Genomic DNA, 16,016 nt, shown 5'->3' with positions numbered 1-16,016 from the left:
ACTTTATATTTCTTCACATTTAATTTTATCTGCCCAATTCCCAAGTATGTAACCTATCTTGTTCATCTTTGCAATCTACCAGCTTCATTATTAGGTAGTAATATTAGAAACACTATTAGCTTGGTATCATCTGCAAACTTAGTCACTGTGCTCGTGACTCCTAGTTCCAGATCACTTGTAAAACTATTAAACAAAAGAGGTCTCGAAATAGATCCTTGTGGAATGCCATTGGTAACATTTTCCCAGTCAGATGACCTCTGGGTTCTTCTGGTCAACCAGTTACATATTCCTTCTGTATGAAAAGTAATAATGATTGATTAATTTCTTATTATGAGTCAATTTAGTTCTTTACGCTGCCTTCTCCTGATTAGTTGCTTAAAGTTTCTGAACCTTTAAAACCCAGCTGTTCAGTAGAAAGGACTGGTTATTTCCTTATTCATAAAATAGCTTGATTTAATGCCTTTTTTTTTCTAAATGGCACTAAAAATCCATGATTAGAAAATACTTCATGGACTGATGTGACCTCAGTAACCTTTGTACAGTATTACAGAACTAGTTACATTAACACCCCTTCTCCAAAAACCCCTGTCCCTCTTTTTGATATCAGATGGATGGATTTTGTGTTGATATATTAATTTACAATTGATACTGCAGAATCTTGAATCAGTGAGAAAAAGTTCTTGTGGTTCATAAACTGGACATTTAATTAAGCATTTAATATAGCTGCACTCAAAGAAAATTAATTTAAAGATGCATGCCATACGAGGTCAAGCCAAATGCCTTTGGACTTGGCAAATAGCAAGCAGGACAAATATTTATGGCACAGAAATATTTCATTTTATAGTATTCCACAACAAATCAAAGTCTGACCTCTAATGTCAGCCCAATGAAATTGCAGCAAACTCTTCTGTGACTCAATTCTTTCCTCATTTTATCTGCACAGATGTTCAGTCGAAGTTCCACTTTGATCAAATTGGGCACCACAGTGAATGTTAGCAGCAATATTATTTTTGCTTATTTAAATTTCACTTCCTGGTAAGCCTTGATCTATTAGCCTCCTTTCTACATTCTCCTTAAAAATTCAATTGCATATATTTATTCCAATGAGTTACGCAGAATTATTTCCATAAATAAATAATAGATAGGTTAACATATTTGCCATTTCAGATAAAATGTAAAGAGAAATGAATAGTGACAAAAATTATGTACCTTTTCTAGATACCTATTGTTCAATTATAATAATAAATGTATAATATGCAAATAATGTGTAAATAAGAGCAGGCCAATAGCTTGTCCATCAGGAGGATGCAATAAAAAAATTCCTGGCCTTGACCTGAATTCTATTTTCATTCATTCAATGTTACTGAATCAAAATAACCTGTTTCCAAAACTGCTGATAAAGACTTTATACAGATATTGAGCCAATTTACTACAAACTCAGTAAAATTTGCGATAAATCAAAACACATCATTTATTCGATGATATTTTATTTATTTTCAAAATAAATGATATGAAATTCCATGATATGGAATCATGGAATTCTCAGTTTGGTTTGGATACTCTTAACCATGGTGATGGGTTTCCGCATGTGTCACCCAGCTGACCCAATTTTTTAAAAAAGAAAATGGTATTATAAATGTGGTGCACTGGATGTTCCTTGGTGTGCTGCATATATAAATATAGTAAAACTCACATAAGTTGTATCAGTCAAGACCTTAACATTTAATATGACTTGCGCAAAGTCCAAATTGCAGGCAAACTGTAGACGTCGTTGAAAATCCAATTTCATCAATAATCTACACTGCACGTGCGGTAAGTGCGCATATGGTAATTCATCATTGCAGCCAGTTAGCGCACATTCAGTGATGGGTTAAAACTACATTTCCTACAATTCAATGCGTTTGACACGTCACCACATGTGCATTTACCGTAATTGCAGGAAATCAAGTTCTTCTGCACGTTGTGTTGATGGATGAAGACTCGATTTCCTGCAATTCAATGCAGCTTGTCATTAAGTATGCACACGACGACGCATAAGAATGTCATTTTTCACGATTCAAGGCCTCCGGTAAGCACGGAAGTAATGGAAGGCAGTGGAGCAGAGTTACGAGTTAGGAGGTGATCAATGTGAGTAGTGCAAAGAGATATAAGTGGTTTTGATAGGAAACTGAATGGGACTCAGGTGAATGTACAACTAAGGAGGTTATAAGATTTGTAAAGATAAGACTTACGCGAGTTTTACTGTGACATGTATATTGTTCTTTGTGAAGGTAATATATACTCTACTTTTGTGCACTAAAGTACTCTGTGCTACACATGCTGACACTAATCTAAGGTCGAGTAAACTTGATATAAGCAGTATCTGTTGAATAACAATACATCATATCATAACCCAATAGGCGTAACTGTTGAACCATTTTTTAGTATTCTTCATTCATTGACACGGTGCTATTTATAATGATATATATATTTTAAATCGCTTTATATATTATTACAAAAATCTGTTGCAGGTGAGGACCAGTCTAAGAATTGTGCATCACCACAAATGCTCTAAAGTCAAGCAAGCTGTAGGATGTTGTAAACATTCTGAGACCCACTCTGCAGGACTCTATATAAATGCAAGTTGTTGTTGAGGTCTTGTGAATTCCCTGGTTACCTTAAACTCATGACATGAGTCCAGTGCAACATTTTTGGCTGCACAATTCTGTGGGGATACTTTTTAAGAGTGTATCACTGCATTACATACACCTTTATTCATGTTAATATAATTCCAGTGCAAACTGCAAAAATAATATTTACAAACAAGGTTACCCAAACTGTAGCAGGAAAGTTGTCTATTTAGATTATACAGATGGAGCTGCACCTTACAGAACTACTCCATCCTTATTAAGTTTCCATCTTGTCAAAGTCAACTTTAAAAATATAATACAGAGGGTCCTATTGTGGCTGAGTCAGCTTCTTCTGCAGAATAATTGCAGAGTGTTGTAAAGAAAAAAACTCAAAAAGTTACAAATGACTTTTACTGTCACAAGCCATAACAAGTCTGTTTGAAATGACAGGAACCCACTTGGCTTCTGATACTCTGAATGTTCCCCACAAGAGCACATAAAATATGCAAATTCAGTTACAATGCAAGATAAAGCTTTCACTTTTCCGTCAGCCTATTGGAAATCTTTCCATATACTATCACTCCGCTCCCCCAATCCGCAGCAAGGTGCTATGAGTGATATGAGTCCAGGACCACTGCTGTGCTGACAGAATGTCTGTCAGACATCAAGTCCTGGATGAGAGATAACTTTCTTCAGTTGAACGTCAACAAACCCAAGGCTCTCCTGATTGGCTCCCGTCAGCGCCTCCGCTCTGCCTTCCCCCACCTCTGCAACGTCACCCGTCTCACACAGAAGGCCACCGAAACCCTCGTACACGCTTTCATTACATCAAGGTTTGACTATGCAAACTCACTGCTTGTTGGCCTCCCCAACTCCTCCCTCCACAGGCTGCAGATCATCCAGAACTCTGCAGCCTGTGTCCTCTCCCACACCAGGCTCCGTGACCCTATCACCCCCATCCTCGCCTGACTCCACTGGCTTCCCATCACACAGAGGATACAGTTCAAGATCCTGGTCCTCACCATCAAAGCCCTCCATGGTCTTGCTCCCACCTACCTCTCCGATCTCCTAATCCTCTACCACCCTGTTCGCTCCCTCCGCTCAGCCGGCTGCGGCCTGCTTCACGTCCCCCGCCCTGCTCGCCCCACTATCGGCAGGTGGCCTTCCGCCACTCTGCCCCCACCCTCTGGAACTCCTTCCCTCCGTCTCGACACCTCCCTCTCCACCTTCAAGACCCACCTCAAGACCCTCCTCTTCCACTGTGCTTTCGATCTCCCTGCTTCCCCCCCCTGCCCTCCCCCCTCCCGACCCTCAACTCAGGTCAGTAACTCTGTCTGTGCAGCGTCTTGGGACGTCCTCCTGACGTGAAAGGTGCCATAAATATGTAATTTTGTAACTATCTTCACTGGATCCATATAATTCCATGAAAGGTCAACGCACTTCAACAAAGATTATGCAACTAGATAATGATAAAGTGGACTTTTCAGATTTGTTAAGTACACTGAATACTTAAAGGAAAGTTTTATTCTCAACCAGCATAACTCAATACAGTACTTCCACTGGTATTCTGTGTATTTAAGCTTAGTATTTCACACTGGGACTCAAAATCTAGGCTGACACACCAGTGCAAAGTAGGGGAGCTCTGCATTGTTGAAGTTGCCGTTTTTCAGATATGACATTAAACTGATTTCTCATCCGCCTGTTCAGGTGGACATCAAAGATCTTATGATAGTATCTGAAATGGGAATTTCTCCTAGTGTCCTGGTCAGCAAGGAAGGTACAACTGTATTTATTGTTATGACCTCCACCGCCAATGACAAAAGTTTTGACTTACAGGGTGAGGATTCTGTACCCTTCTCTGCCTCTCCTTTTGACAATAAGAGGGCAATTTGTGATATTTCTCAACAGGGTCCAGGAATTCCATTAGAATTTTCACTCACCCTTGGGAACTCCTCTCTGAAGAAGACTGTGTCAGAGCTCATTTCCAGTGGGTCAGAGTAACATAAGTACAGTTATGGGTAGAAATCGTATTCCACCAGCCTGCCAGCTACCACACGCCATTCTGTTCACAGAGCAGTCTTTCCAGGACTCTGACTCAATGTAGTTCTTAAGTCACCCATTGGGAGATGCTCAGGTGCATCTTGGGTGACTAATTCACTCAGCCTTTGACCCTTTTCCCTTCACTTGTCATCTCTCCATGAATGAGATTGGGGCTCTCCATTTGGATGAATCGTGGTCATAAACTCTTGTCCCTCCTGCTGCTCTGTGCTGTCTGAATAAACAGTTAACAATTATTATAGCAGTGAAAGCTATGTGATATGAATCAGTGAGTTATCGCAGGGCATGGGAACACCTACTGCTAGTGTATGCTGTTGTATTTGGAACCACAAACAAAATCTTGTCCAGTTCCTAATAACTGTCTAATAAAAGATCCCTTGAGAGGCTCTATCCGTCCCTCACTTTTTGTTTGCTTGTGTGCTTGGACTCTTCTCCCTCGCCTATGCTGCTCTCTGATGCAGAAGTAATTGTAGTCGTACAGAATATAGAAAGGGTAAATTGTTGGAACCATTGCGAGCTTGCTGTTCGCAAGTAACAAGGAGATCATCAATGTTGTTGCTAACACTGAATACTGCTGTGCTAAACTGATATCCAGTTCAGAAGCCCAATACACTAATCTAGGCGTAAATTAAATCACAAATCATTACGCGTTACACTAAATCCTGTGAAGCGCTTTGAGACGTTCTCCCAATGTGAAAGATGCTATGTCAGCTGCAAGGATTATTATTATGTGGATATGAAAACTCTGCATAAAATGGAGCTCTGTGTGTTTGTGTGTACGTGTGTGTGTGCGCATGTTGTGTGTTTGTCTCTCTCTCACTCTCCAATCGTTTGCCTCTCCACCTCTCTGTGTGTATCTCTAACCTGTACTTACTTGGATATTGTATTTATTTTGTTGTTGATAGTTCACTCCTGCTCCACTGAATCATGCTCTTAGATGCCTCACGCACATGCACTCAACTAAAAGTAATTCATCAACATCACAATCTAACTTGAAATCCACATCAGGGCTTGATAAGGATAGTTGTCATATATTCTACTATACTACAGTTTGGACAGATATCATTTAATAGTCTATTATGTTGCATGTGTAAACCATGTGTAAATGCCTGTGGTACAGAGGGAATTATCCCTATCATTGAGTAATTATAGTCTTATTTACAGCAAGATAAAGTATATTTTGGAGTTGAGGAGACATAAAACTTCCTAACTATTAAAATGGTCAGGTCTGGTCAAGGTGCAAAGGAGGTCTTTTTCTTTTTCCAAGAGCAGCAATAAAGAATCTGGCTTAACCGAGCCATTGTCCCATGCTTGGGTGGATGGATGCTCATAAAAGTTCACTGTCCCTCACAAATTTGGTTTGCGCGGCTGGCTTGGTTGCATTAACCGAGCATATCTCACAAATCAATTGGAAAACATGAAAAGTTAAATAATGAGAAATTAAGAGTAAAAGATCAAACAACAACATGCAGGAAGACTAGCAATGAGGTTCATGGAGAGAGAATAAAGGGGACAGAAGACCATAGATATTTGGGTGAATTAGAAACAGTTCATGTCAAAACGGTGAAACAAGCACCACAATATAAAGTATCTGCCGAAATGAGAGCAAAGGCAGATATTAAGAGAAAACGTGAATAGTGAAAGAGAAAATAAATTGTGGAAAAAGAGATAAAATAGTCGAGGGAATATGGCATAAAGCTTTACAATTCCTACTAGCATCTTTCACAACACTTGCCTTTCACTAACATAGATTGTTCAAGATAGCTATTAAATCATCTACAGGAAAAGCTAGCTTACCCATTAACATTTTCCATGTGGATGTGTGACCATGTTTTATCCATATAAATGTCCCATAGGACATGCAAAACTAGCGTCTGTTGAGGTCACATGTACCCCATATGCTTTCATCTTCTGCCCCATAAATACCTTAAAATCTCTTGAGGATATATCCAGTAAATATAGCATCCTGGCAGCAACATTGCATCTTACAGCACATGTTCTCTTTTCAGCGTGAATAAAATAGGCTGTGGCATTCAGATTTACACATAGCTATTTTTATCTGTGGTTTATAGAAAATGGATTCGAGCACATCCTCGACATTAATATATTTTTTTAAAAAACGGTTAGTAATTTTACCACTATCATTATAGCAGAGATTCATTCATGCAAATTGTGAAATCAGAGCCCAAAATTGGTACAAATCAGAGCCCAAAATTTTCTTGGTTTCTACATTCCATCTTTCCAATTAAATAGCTGCAAAGGATATGTGCTTACTATTGAAAATGTGGGTCATTTTAATTTTATGCCTTTCGAGACTAAAATGGGGATGAAGATGGTTATTGTTGTACATTATCATTTCTCTCTCTTACACAGAACATTTTTTTCTGGTTTAATGCTGCTTTGCCAGTCCAGAGACAGTAATGATGTAAAGTTGGGAATGGGATTTTAGTTTCCTGATGATTTCAGGATATATAAATTCAAAAACCAAAGTTAAATCCTAAAAAAATCATAACTCACTTCCTTATAATGAGTAAAGACCACAAATTCATAACCCTGATACACACAACACAACAAATCACATTTGTATAGTGTCTTTCACGTCGGGAGGACATTCCAAGGAACTGACCAGTCAGGGATTTGGACCTGAGCTGGGAGTTGGGATCAGTATGGGTGGAGAGCAGAGAGGGTAGGGGTAGGAGGATGACCGAAGTTGCGGTTGAAGAGGAGGGTCTTGAACCTTGAAGGAGGCAAGGGAGTGAGAGAGGCAAAGGGACTGTGGGATGGAGTTCCAAAGTGTGGTTGCAGAAAGGCTGAAGGTCCAAAAGCCAACGGTGGGGCGGGCAGAGCGGGGGACATGGAACAGGTCAGAGCCCGCTGAGCAGAGGGAGTGGAGAGGTCTACATGGAGTTAACAGAGTCAGGTCACAGAGGTAGGGAGGAGTAAGGCTGTGGAAGTCTCCATGTGATTGTTCTTCATCCTTATTTGCTAACTTCCTGTAACGTTTTTTGGAAATGTTACAATAAATGGATTTTAACTGTGTAAAATATTTGTCTTGCCATCTCTGGGCACATGGGCAAAGTACAGACAAGTGGCGAACACAACTAAACAATCTATGTGAAGGTGGCAAAAACAGCAACGTCATACCAGCATTGATGTAGATTTTATCATGCTAAAACATCCCTGTTATCACACTGGTTAAGGGTTCTGCATTACTTGTGGAGTCCTGTAGCTCAGTGGTTAGAGCACTCGCTTTGCAAGCGAGAGACCCGAGTTCAATTCCAGGCACAGGGCGAAACCTTGGGCAAGTTTCCTTACTCCACACGTCTAATAATAATCCCTCCAAAAAAAAAACAATAATAAAAAATTGGTCACTTTCAATCCATGACTGTTTGTGGGACATTGCTGTGCGCAATTGGCTGCCGCATTCACCCACAAATATACAGTCAATTCACTTTACAGTATATTCTGTGAAGTGCTTTGGGACGTCCTCCCGACGTGAAAAGCGCTATATCAAATGCAAGGGTTATTATTATTATTATTATTATTACTTCTTCAGATTGGTTAGTTTTAACTCATTATTCACCATGTAAAGCATTTCAGATCTTTTTCTGTCAACGATCCCTGCCCTGTTTTATTTTCCCACTCGCTTTTCTACAACTTTCTTTCGTATTAATCTGCATTCTGTCCATCGGCGACCTCTCTGCTGCCTTCAACATCATTGACCACTCTATCCTCATCCATCGCCTCTCCTCTCACCTCAATCTTCACGATTCTGTCCTTGACTGGTTCAGATCGTACCTCTCACACCGCCTGCATTTCATCTCCACAAACGGTTTCTCCTCTACCCCACACACCATCGCGTGCGGAGTTCCTCAGGGCTCTGTCCTGGGTCCCTTCCTCTTCAATATCTTGGTGACATAATCTGCAAACTCCTTGCTTGTCGGCCTTCCCAACTCCTCCCTCCACAGGCTGCAGATCATCCAGAAGTCTGCAGCCCGTGTACTCTCCCGCACCAAACTCCGTGACCCTATCACCCTCATCTCGTCCGACTCCACTGGCTTTCCATCACACAGAGGATACAGTTGAAGATCCTGGTCCTCACCTTCAAAGCCCTCCATGGTTTTGCTCCCCCCGCCTCTGCAACCTCCTAACCCCCTACCATCCTGCTCGCTCGCTCGCTAAGCCGGCTCCAGCCTGCTTCACATCCCCCACCTTGCTCACCTCACTATTGGTGGGCAGACCTTCTGCCACTCTGCCCCCCGTCCTCTCGAACTCCATTCTGCAGTCCCTCCATCTCACTCCCTCCCTTGCCTCTTTCAAGACCCATCTCAAGATCCTCGTTTTCGACCGTGCTTTCGATCTCCCTGCTTTCCCCCACTGGCCTCCATACTCCCCGATCCCGACCCCCAGCTCGGGTCCAAAACTCTGACTGTCCAGCGCCTTGGGACGTCCTCCCGACTTGAAAGGCGCTATAAAAATGTAATTTTGTTGTTGTTCTTGTAATTTAATAACTCCAACAATAATGTATATAGGTTTCTTTCTGTTTTGTTGACTTTGTGATCTTTAGCTCATGTCCTTCTTCACCTGCACTGGGGGATCTGGGTTTGAATTCTGTCCTTGATTGAAATTTGCATTTTGGCTTCCTCAGGCTGTGAATTGCTGACCTCAGAAATAAAGTGCGTAGCTGACAGAAGGAAAGGAAAATCAGCAGTACTTCTGGGATCTGGGATCACAGTGCAACACAAATACCAGCTACCCATGGAGGGATAATTGCTAACTGTTAGCTCTTTGTTGCGGAGAACCCATGATCAAAAAGAAAATTTGCTGAATCAAGCAGTTCTGATATTCCAAACACTTTTTTTTGTGTCAATTTCATCCTGTACAGCAAAACATCACTTTGTGGACACCTCAGCAAATAAGAGCCACTTGCTATTCACTCCACTGATTTTTTTTCATTTAAAACTCATGGTTACCAAAATCCCTTATTTAATCACTAATGATCGCACTTTACTAACAAGGACAAAATAGATCAGTGTATTGACTGCCCTTAATGGCAATTTCTGCAGTATTTTGCCTCATGTCTTACCTTTGATTTGAACATATTGATCTCTATTTACCTCTTTTCATAATAGTGAACTAAAACAAGGAACAATCTTTATTACCATTATTTGACTAATTGTCATTATCTACTTTTGTTCATACAGTGATAAAAGCAACAGAGAATACTGTGCACGCAGTGTGTGAAATGTGAGAGGTCCAATATTACTTCTAACCCAACATTCTATTTATCATTGCAATGACAGCTTCCGAATTTAACAATCCTTTCAATGTTTGGGGAAACTCGGCTCAAATCATCCTGCTGCTCCACCTTTCTTTCAACAAGATACCCTTCACTCTGCAATCATATCTGCTATTTTCAGCACCAACGTATCTTCCCTCACATCTCAATATTAAATGCCATCTGCCATTAATTAATTTAGTTGCGAAGTCTCAGTGGACCTTGCTGAACTTCATTCCTCTCCTTGAAACATCCTGTTTTTTTCACACAACTTGGTTTCATCCTCAACATTAGACATTCTCCTTACAATAGCCTAAATTTTGGTCATTAATAAATATTACAAACAGCAGGTGTCACAGGACTGATCCCTGGAGGATGTGGCTGGTCACAGCTGCTCAATTAGAAGCATCAGCGATGATTTCCTATGATTCCCTCAATTTCCTATTATCTAAGCAATTCATTATTAAATTTACGATTCTCTCTGATTTCACTTGCTTTCATTTCAGTCGAAAAGTCTCTCGCCAAAGCCAATGTCATAACCACCAGATGGACTAAAACTAATCTTAGACCAATAGTCTTCATGAATCCAAATGTGTAGGAAAAAAATGTTTAAATGTTTAATTCATTGGCCCTAGTCAAAACTGTAAAGCGTAGAACTTGTCAACAATTTGTGCATAAAATTACATAAGGTTCTTATTCTGTAACAAATGGCAAAAGATATAATGCTACCAGGGTGCTGCACAACTCATTCAGTGGATAGACAAGTGAAGTTAAATAATGGGGTCTGAACAAACGATTTGCATCCGGAATTGCAAATGTTGAATTCCGCCCATAACCAAACATGGTTCATATCATTCCGTGGCGCACACTACTGTTGCATGGTTTACAGGAAAATTCTACATGCTAAATTTACAGAATCTAAAACAGATGTGCTTCAATGCGGTTTGATTCCTGACATTTACGCACTAGAAAATCCATTCAGCCAACTGGCTCCTACTCTAAAAATGGCCAATGTTTGAGTCATCAGGTTGCAGGCAACTTGAGGTAAGGAACAACCTTATGATTCTGAAATCAGCCAATTTTTAGTGTGGTAGCCAGTTGGTATGCAGGAAGTGAGCCAGCTGGTGACACTCATGCACAATGAATGCAGAAGTGCCGGCTGACTGACTATTGTGGCCCCGTTATAAGGGGATCTTATGGACTCACAGATTACTTACTGCCTTATAACTGGGCTTTGCTGTATTTTGTTGCCATGAATTTTCAATTTTTTCTAATTCCATTGTTGCACGTAAATGATATTACATTCTCTGTACAAACACCGAATAATGTTGCTCCAATTATTAAGGTCTCTCATTAGGTTTCAAAAAAAGTGCAGAATAATAATTCACGATTCTTCGATGAAAAATAAATAGCTCTTTTTGATTTTGCCACCTTTCCGTTTCATTGTTGCATTAAATCTTTTACTCAACGGAAATGTTTCACTCCCTGAAGTCCTCTCAGGTTGTCAAATTTGATGCTACTGGTAAAACTGTTGCCTTACAGGCATCTTCGAGCTAATTACATTTGCAAATAGGGAAATGTACCAAGAAAGCACTATAAACCTCCTAAAGCGTACATAAAATAAATTAGTACTTCCAACAACGCTTTAATACAGTTCATGTGCAAATTCTTAATAGAAACGTTTACTTAAAGGGCGCTTAGACACCAAGTAATTCCCTGCAGAGTCAATAAGGAAAACTGGCTGAATATTTTCAGGTTGTAAAAGAAAAGAAGCACGAAAGCGAGTGGAAGAGAGCAAAATAACCAATGGATTTATTTGTAGGAAAAGCTTAACAATAATCCTTACAGTTGATATAATGCCTTATCAAGTCATTGAGACATGTCAAAGTACTTCACAGGATATACTGTAACGTGGTTAGACTATTTAGTGTTGTTGGCAAAACATGGCAGCCAGTTGTGCACCGCAATGTCCCACAAACAGCCATGGAGTGAGTGACCAATTTTATTTTGGGGGATCAATGGCCAGGACACAGGGAGTGTGTCCTGGCCATTGATCCCGTTCTCTTTTCAAATAGTGCCACGGGATCTTTAACATCCCCTGAACATTGCACACTCAGGCCTCGGCTCTTGGCAATCTGCACCTGATACTCTGGAAGTTTGTAAACAGGATGACCTGGGAGAGAATGTATACTGCATTCCAGATACAGGCAAACAATTGTATAGGTAGCATACATAATTGTTTGCACACAAAATACAGTCACTGCACTTTATAGTACACCTTGTGAAGCTCTATGAGCCGACAATCCTACTGTGCAGTTAAAGCCTACATAAATACAAGACGGAAAATGTTCATCGAAATCAGATCATGAAAATCGTTCATTCTGCTAAGTTCTTCAGTAAGATTAGTCACAGCTAAGAAGATCCTGGGAAGACCTTTTAATTTTGACTCATTGCTCTTTGAAATTTGACTCTGATATTAATATCATAATATCAATATCACTAATCAAACATTTGGGATTACCTTGCAATATTTCTTTAGTTAAGAAGCTGAAGATAATGCTAGTTTAGCTAGGAATTCCTGTCAACATGCGAGAACTCCATTCTGCAAGTAGGTTATGCTCCCCTTGAGTAGGAAGGTGGGTCTCGACGTGTGCCTTGAAGGAGCCAAGAGGCTGAAAGCCCAACCGCCGATGATAGGGTGGGCTGGGTGGGGGACTGGAGCAGGCCGGTGCCTGCTGATCTGAGGGAATAGACAGCTTGATATGGTGTTAGTAGCTCACAGAGCTCGGAGGGCTTTGAAGGCGAGGATGAGGATTTGAACTCAATCCTCTGGGGGATGGGGAGCCAGGGGAACCGGCCGAGGGTGGGGGAGATAAGGTCACAGAGCTTGATATGGGAGAGGACATGAGCTGCAGAGTTCTGGATGATTTGCAGCTTGTGGAGGGAAAAGTTGGGAAGGCTGACAAGCAGGGAGTTGTCGTAGTTGAGCCTGGATGTAACAAATACGTGGATGAGGCTCTCGCCGGCCTTAGGGAGAGGCAGTGGCAGAGCCGAGCGATGTTGTGGAGGTGGGAAAAGGCAGAACGAATCATGGCACAGATGTGCCATTAAATTACAATAACTCCTACAAATCACTTTGAGATGTTTTGCAAATGAGAAAATATTAGTATGATTTGTTCTTATTCAGATGCCAATTGACCTGCTCCGCTTCTCCAACATTTTCTGGTTTAAGTTCAGATTTCTGCATCCGCAGTTTTATTTTTATCACTTAGTCAGTACTGCAATGCATATGTTATTTCATTAGGAAATGTAATTACATTAAGCAAAGGCAATAGTCAAGAGTTTAATTTCCAAGTACTTAATCAAGGGCTTTGGCATTTAATGCTGATGAAGATTTTCATAAACTAATGAAGTGTAGCTAACAAGATTGTTTTCAAATCTGCATCAACTAACTGCGCCAAGCGGAACCCAAGAAAAACAACTTTCATGTTTCTGTTGTTCTGGACAATGTTGACCAGCTATTGGACCAGCTATTAGGTGGCCCACGGGCAGCATGCAGCTTGATGGGTGATTTTATGCGGTTCGCGACCATTTCCAACATTACAAATCCCAATCCCCCTCTCCCTGGTGAATGTCCTTCCAGGGCGGCGGCAGGAGCTGGCAGTTGGGAGGACACAGTGCGGCGAACATCTGACTCCTGCCACTGCCCTGGGAGAACGTTCAACAGGGAGGGAGGTATGGAACAGAAGTTGAAATGTTGGAAATGGTCTCAGTTCAGATAAAATCACCAGCCGGGCCAGATGTGGCCAGCGGGACGCCAGCTGGCCCAGGCCGGATGCGCCCACAGACTTTTCTCAGATAGGGAATATGGCCTGCAGCAGCCAAAAGGTTGGACCACCCTGAACTATGCAATACAATTTACATCATATAGCACCTTACACATGGCTCAAAACACCTGGGAGGTGGAAGCTGAAGAAGGTCTGGGGATGGGGGAAAGATGACCAAAAGCTCGGTCGAAGAAGTGACGGCTTGAGTGGGCTTTGAAATGGGAAGAGGGTGTGAGTCAGAGGGATTCCGGTCAGAGTTCCAGAGAGTGGGGACAGGATGGCTCATCAACCGATGGTGGGGTGGGAATGGCGGGGACATGAAGCAGGCTATGTTTGTTGAGGAGAGAGGAAGCAGTTGGGTAGGGTTGCAGGAGGTCACAGAGGTAAGGTAGAGTGAGGCTGTGGATGGCTTTGAATGCGAGGATGAGGATTTTGAATTCAGATCTATGGGGGACGGGAAGCCAGTGGAGCTGAGCAAGGTGGGGTAAATAAGATCGCAGAGCCCAGTGAGGGAGAGGATGTGGGCTGCAGAGTTCTGGATAGCACATACTCTTTAAAATGTATGTGCACAACAGAAAGAAATAGACTGGTAATACACTCAATTATTGAAATACTATTGTCAGAACTGTAAATACAACAACAACTTGCATTTCAATAGCACCCTTCACTCGGGGTAGAGTCTCCAAGCAATTAAATCAATTAAAAGCAACGTTACTGTGAAAATGAATATTCTATGCTGATTGTGTTGGTCATATCCAATTCTGCAGAAGAATATTTGAATCATTGTGAAAAAACCCAAACAAAACGCAATACAAAAAATAACCTATTATTTACCACCAAAACCCACTCTATGGAACAGTGAATGCACATTAGCCATGGAAATTCTACTCTTTTTAATGGAACTTTAATAACATCACTAATTCAACAATTCTTTTAGAACAATATTCAATCACCAAACTGATTGCGTAGCAAACCATACGTGACAGTTCAAAAATACACCCAAAGTTTTACCTTGTACTTTTGCTTCAGTTTTTTTGTATCTCTCTTTTCTACCTGCAAGGTTCGATGGCGTTCTGTGGCGTCATCTGCATAATCCAACTGCAGCAATAGAGAAATAGGAACAATTAGACCGGATCCAATGAGTATTACACTTTCTTAATTCAGCTTCTTGAATTTAGAGGAAGGAAAACAAGGAAGCTTTTGTGAACAGTGTTTTTAGTGGTTTACATATCGAATTAGCTAAGTTAAGTAAATTAATTAATTCACATATAGAATTACTTAAGTTGGTAGCACACTGATTCATGAGGTTTTGCCCACAAAATATACAGTCAATTCACTTTACAATATAAACAAAATGCACTGCAGATGCTGGAAATTTGAAGGGTCTTTGACGCTTTGACGAAGGGCCATGGACCCGAAACGTTGATTCACTTTCCTTTCTCCGTAGATGCTGCCTGACCTGCTGAGTGTTCCCAGGGACTTCTGTTTTTGTTTCACCTTACAATATATTCTGTGAAGCGCTTCGAGACGTCTCGAAGACGTGATAAGGCACATTATCAAATGCAAGGATTATTATTATTATTTATAACGGAATTTTTATTGTTCGAGGGAACCGGCAGAGGCATGATGGGCTGAATAGCTTTCTTCTGTGCCGTAAATTTCAGTGTTTCTATGCAGGTTAGATAATTATAAAGACTCAGATTGCATTTGCTACATCAAAGCGGGTTAATCGCTAAGGAAGTAAATAAATTCTAGGGTTTGTATTAATGACATCAATCAAAAAGAAATCTATAATTGAATTCAGTGACAAAACAGAGATAATGTTTGCAGATTAAAAAGGAAAATTCTATGAAAATAACATAAATGAAAAACTTTTACTTGGGTAAACAATATGCAGGTTAAACAAAATATAGTATATAAACACATAAAGCAATGTGTAACTTTAGTTGAATCTTTAAAAGACAGTTTTAACAATGGTTTCAATGACTTATATTAAAAATATCTTTTAATTTGCATACAACTCTAGTATTAATTATAAATACTGAAAGCAAAATTGTAGCGTTAATACAGTATTTTCAATAATGAAAATTAGGATAAGATAGGAATAGTGGCCTGACTAAAGCCAGCAAAAATAATAAGAAATAGGAAAATTCACATCATTTATTGCAGAAGCACTGTAATGTTTTATAATAAAATATCCAATGTCTTGATAAAGGCTTATCAGTTGTCATCAGCATCTTTCTT

At 40.5% G+C, this 16,016-nt stretch overlaps 1 protein-coding gene across 1 annotated transcript in view; it reads right to left on the bottom strand.

Moving 5' to 3' along the window:
- The window catches only part of LOC103187069 (G patch domain-containing protein 8), a 410,351-nt gene that overhangs the window by 298,947 nt on the left and 95,388 nt on the right, over positions 1-16,016 (bottom strand). The window contains exon 5 of the mRNA XM_042346987.1: positions 14,784-14,870. Coding sequence (XP_042202921.1) covers positions 14,784-14,870 — 87 coding nt within the window. The remainder of the gene's footprint in view (positions 1-14,783; positions 14,871-16,016) is intronic.

Source organism: Callorhinchus milii, unplaced genomic scaffold (genome assembly GCF_018977255.1).
Source record: "Callorhinchus milii isolate IMCB2004 unplaced genomic scaffold, IMCB_Cmil_1.0 Scaffold2, whole genome shotgun sequence".
In the NCBI taxonomy this organism is placed as follows: Eukaryota; Metazoa; Chordata; class Chondrichthyes; order Chimaeriformes; family Callorhinchidae; genus Callorhinchus; species Callorhinchus milii.
Note: the sequence above shows the minus strand (reverse complement) of the source record. Positions and strands in the feature narration are given on the sequence as shown.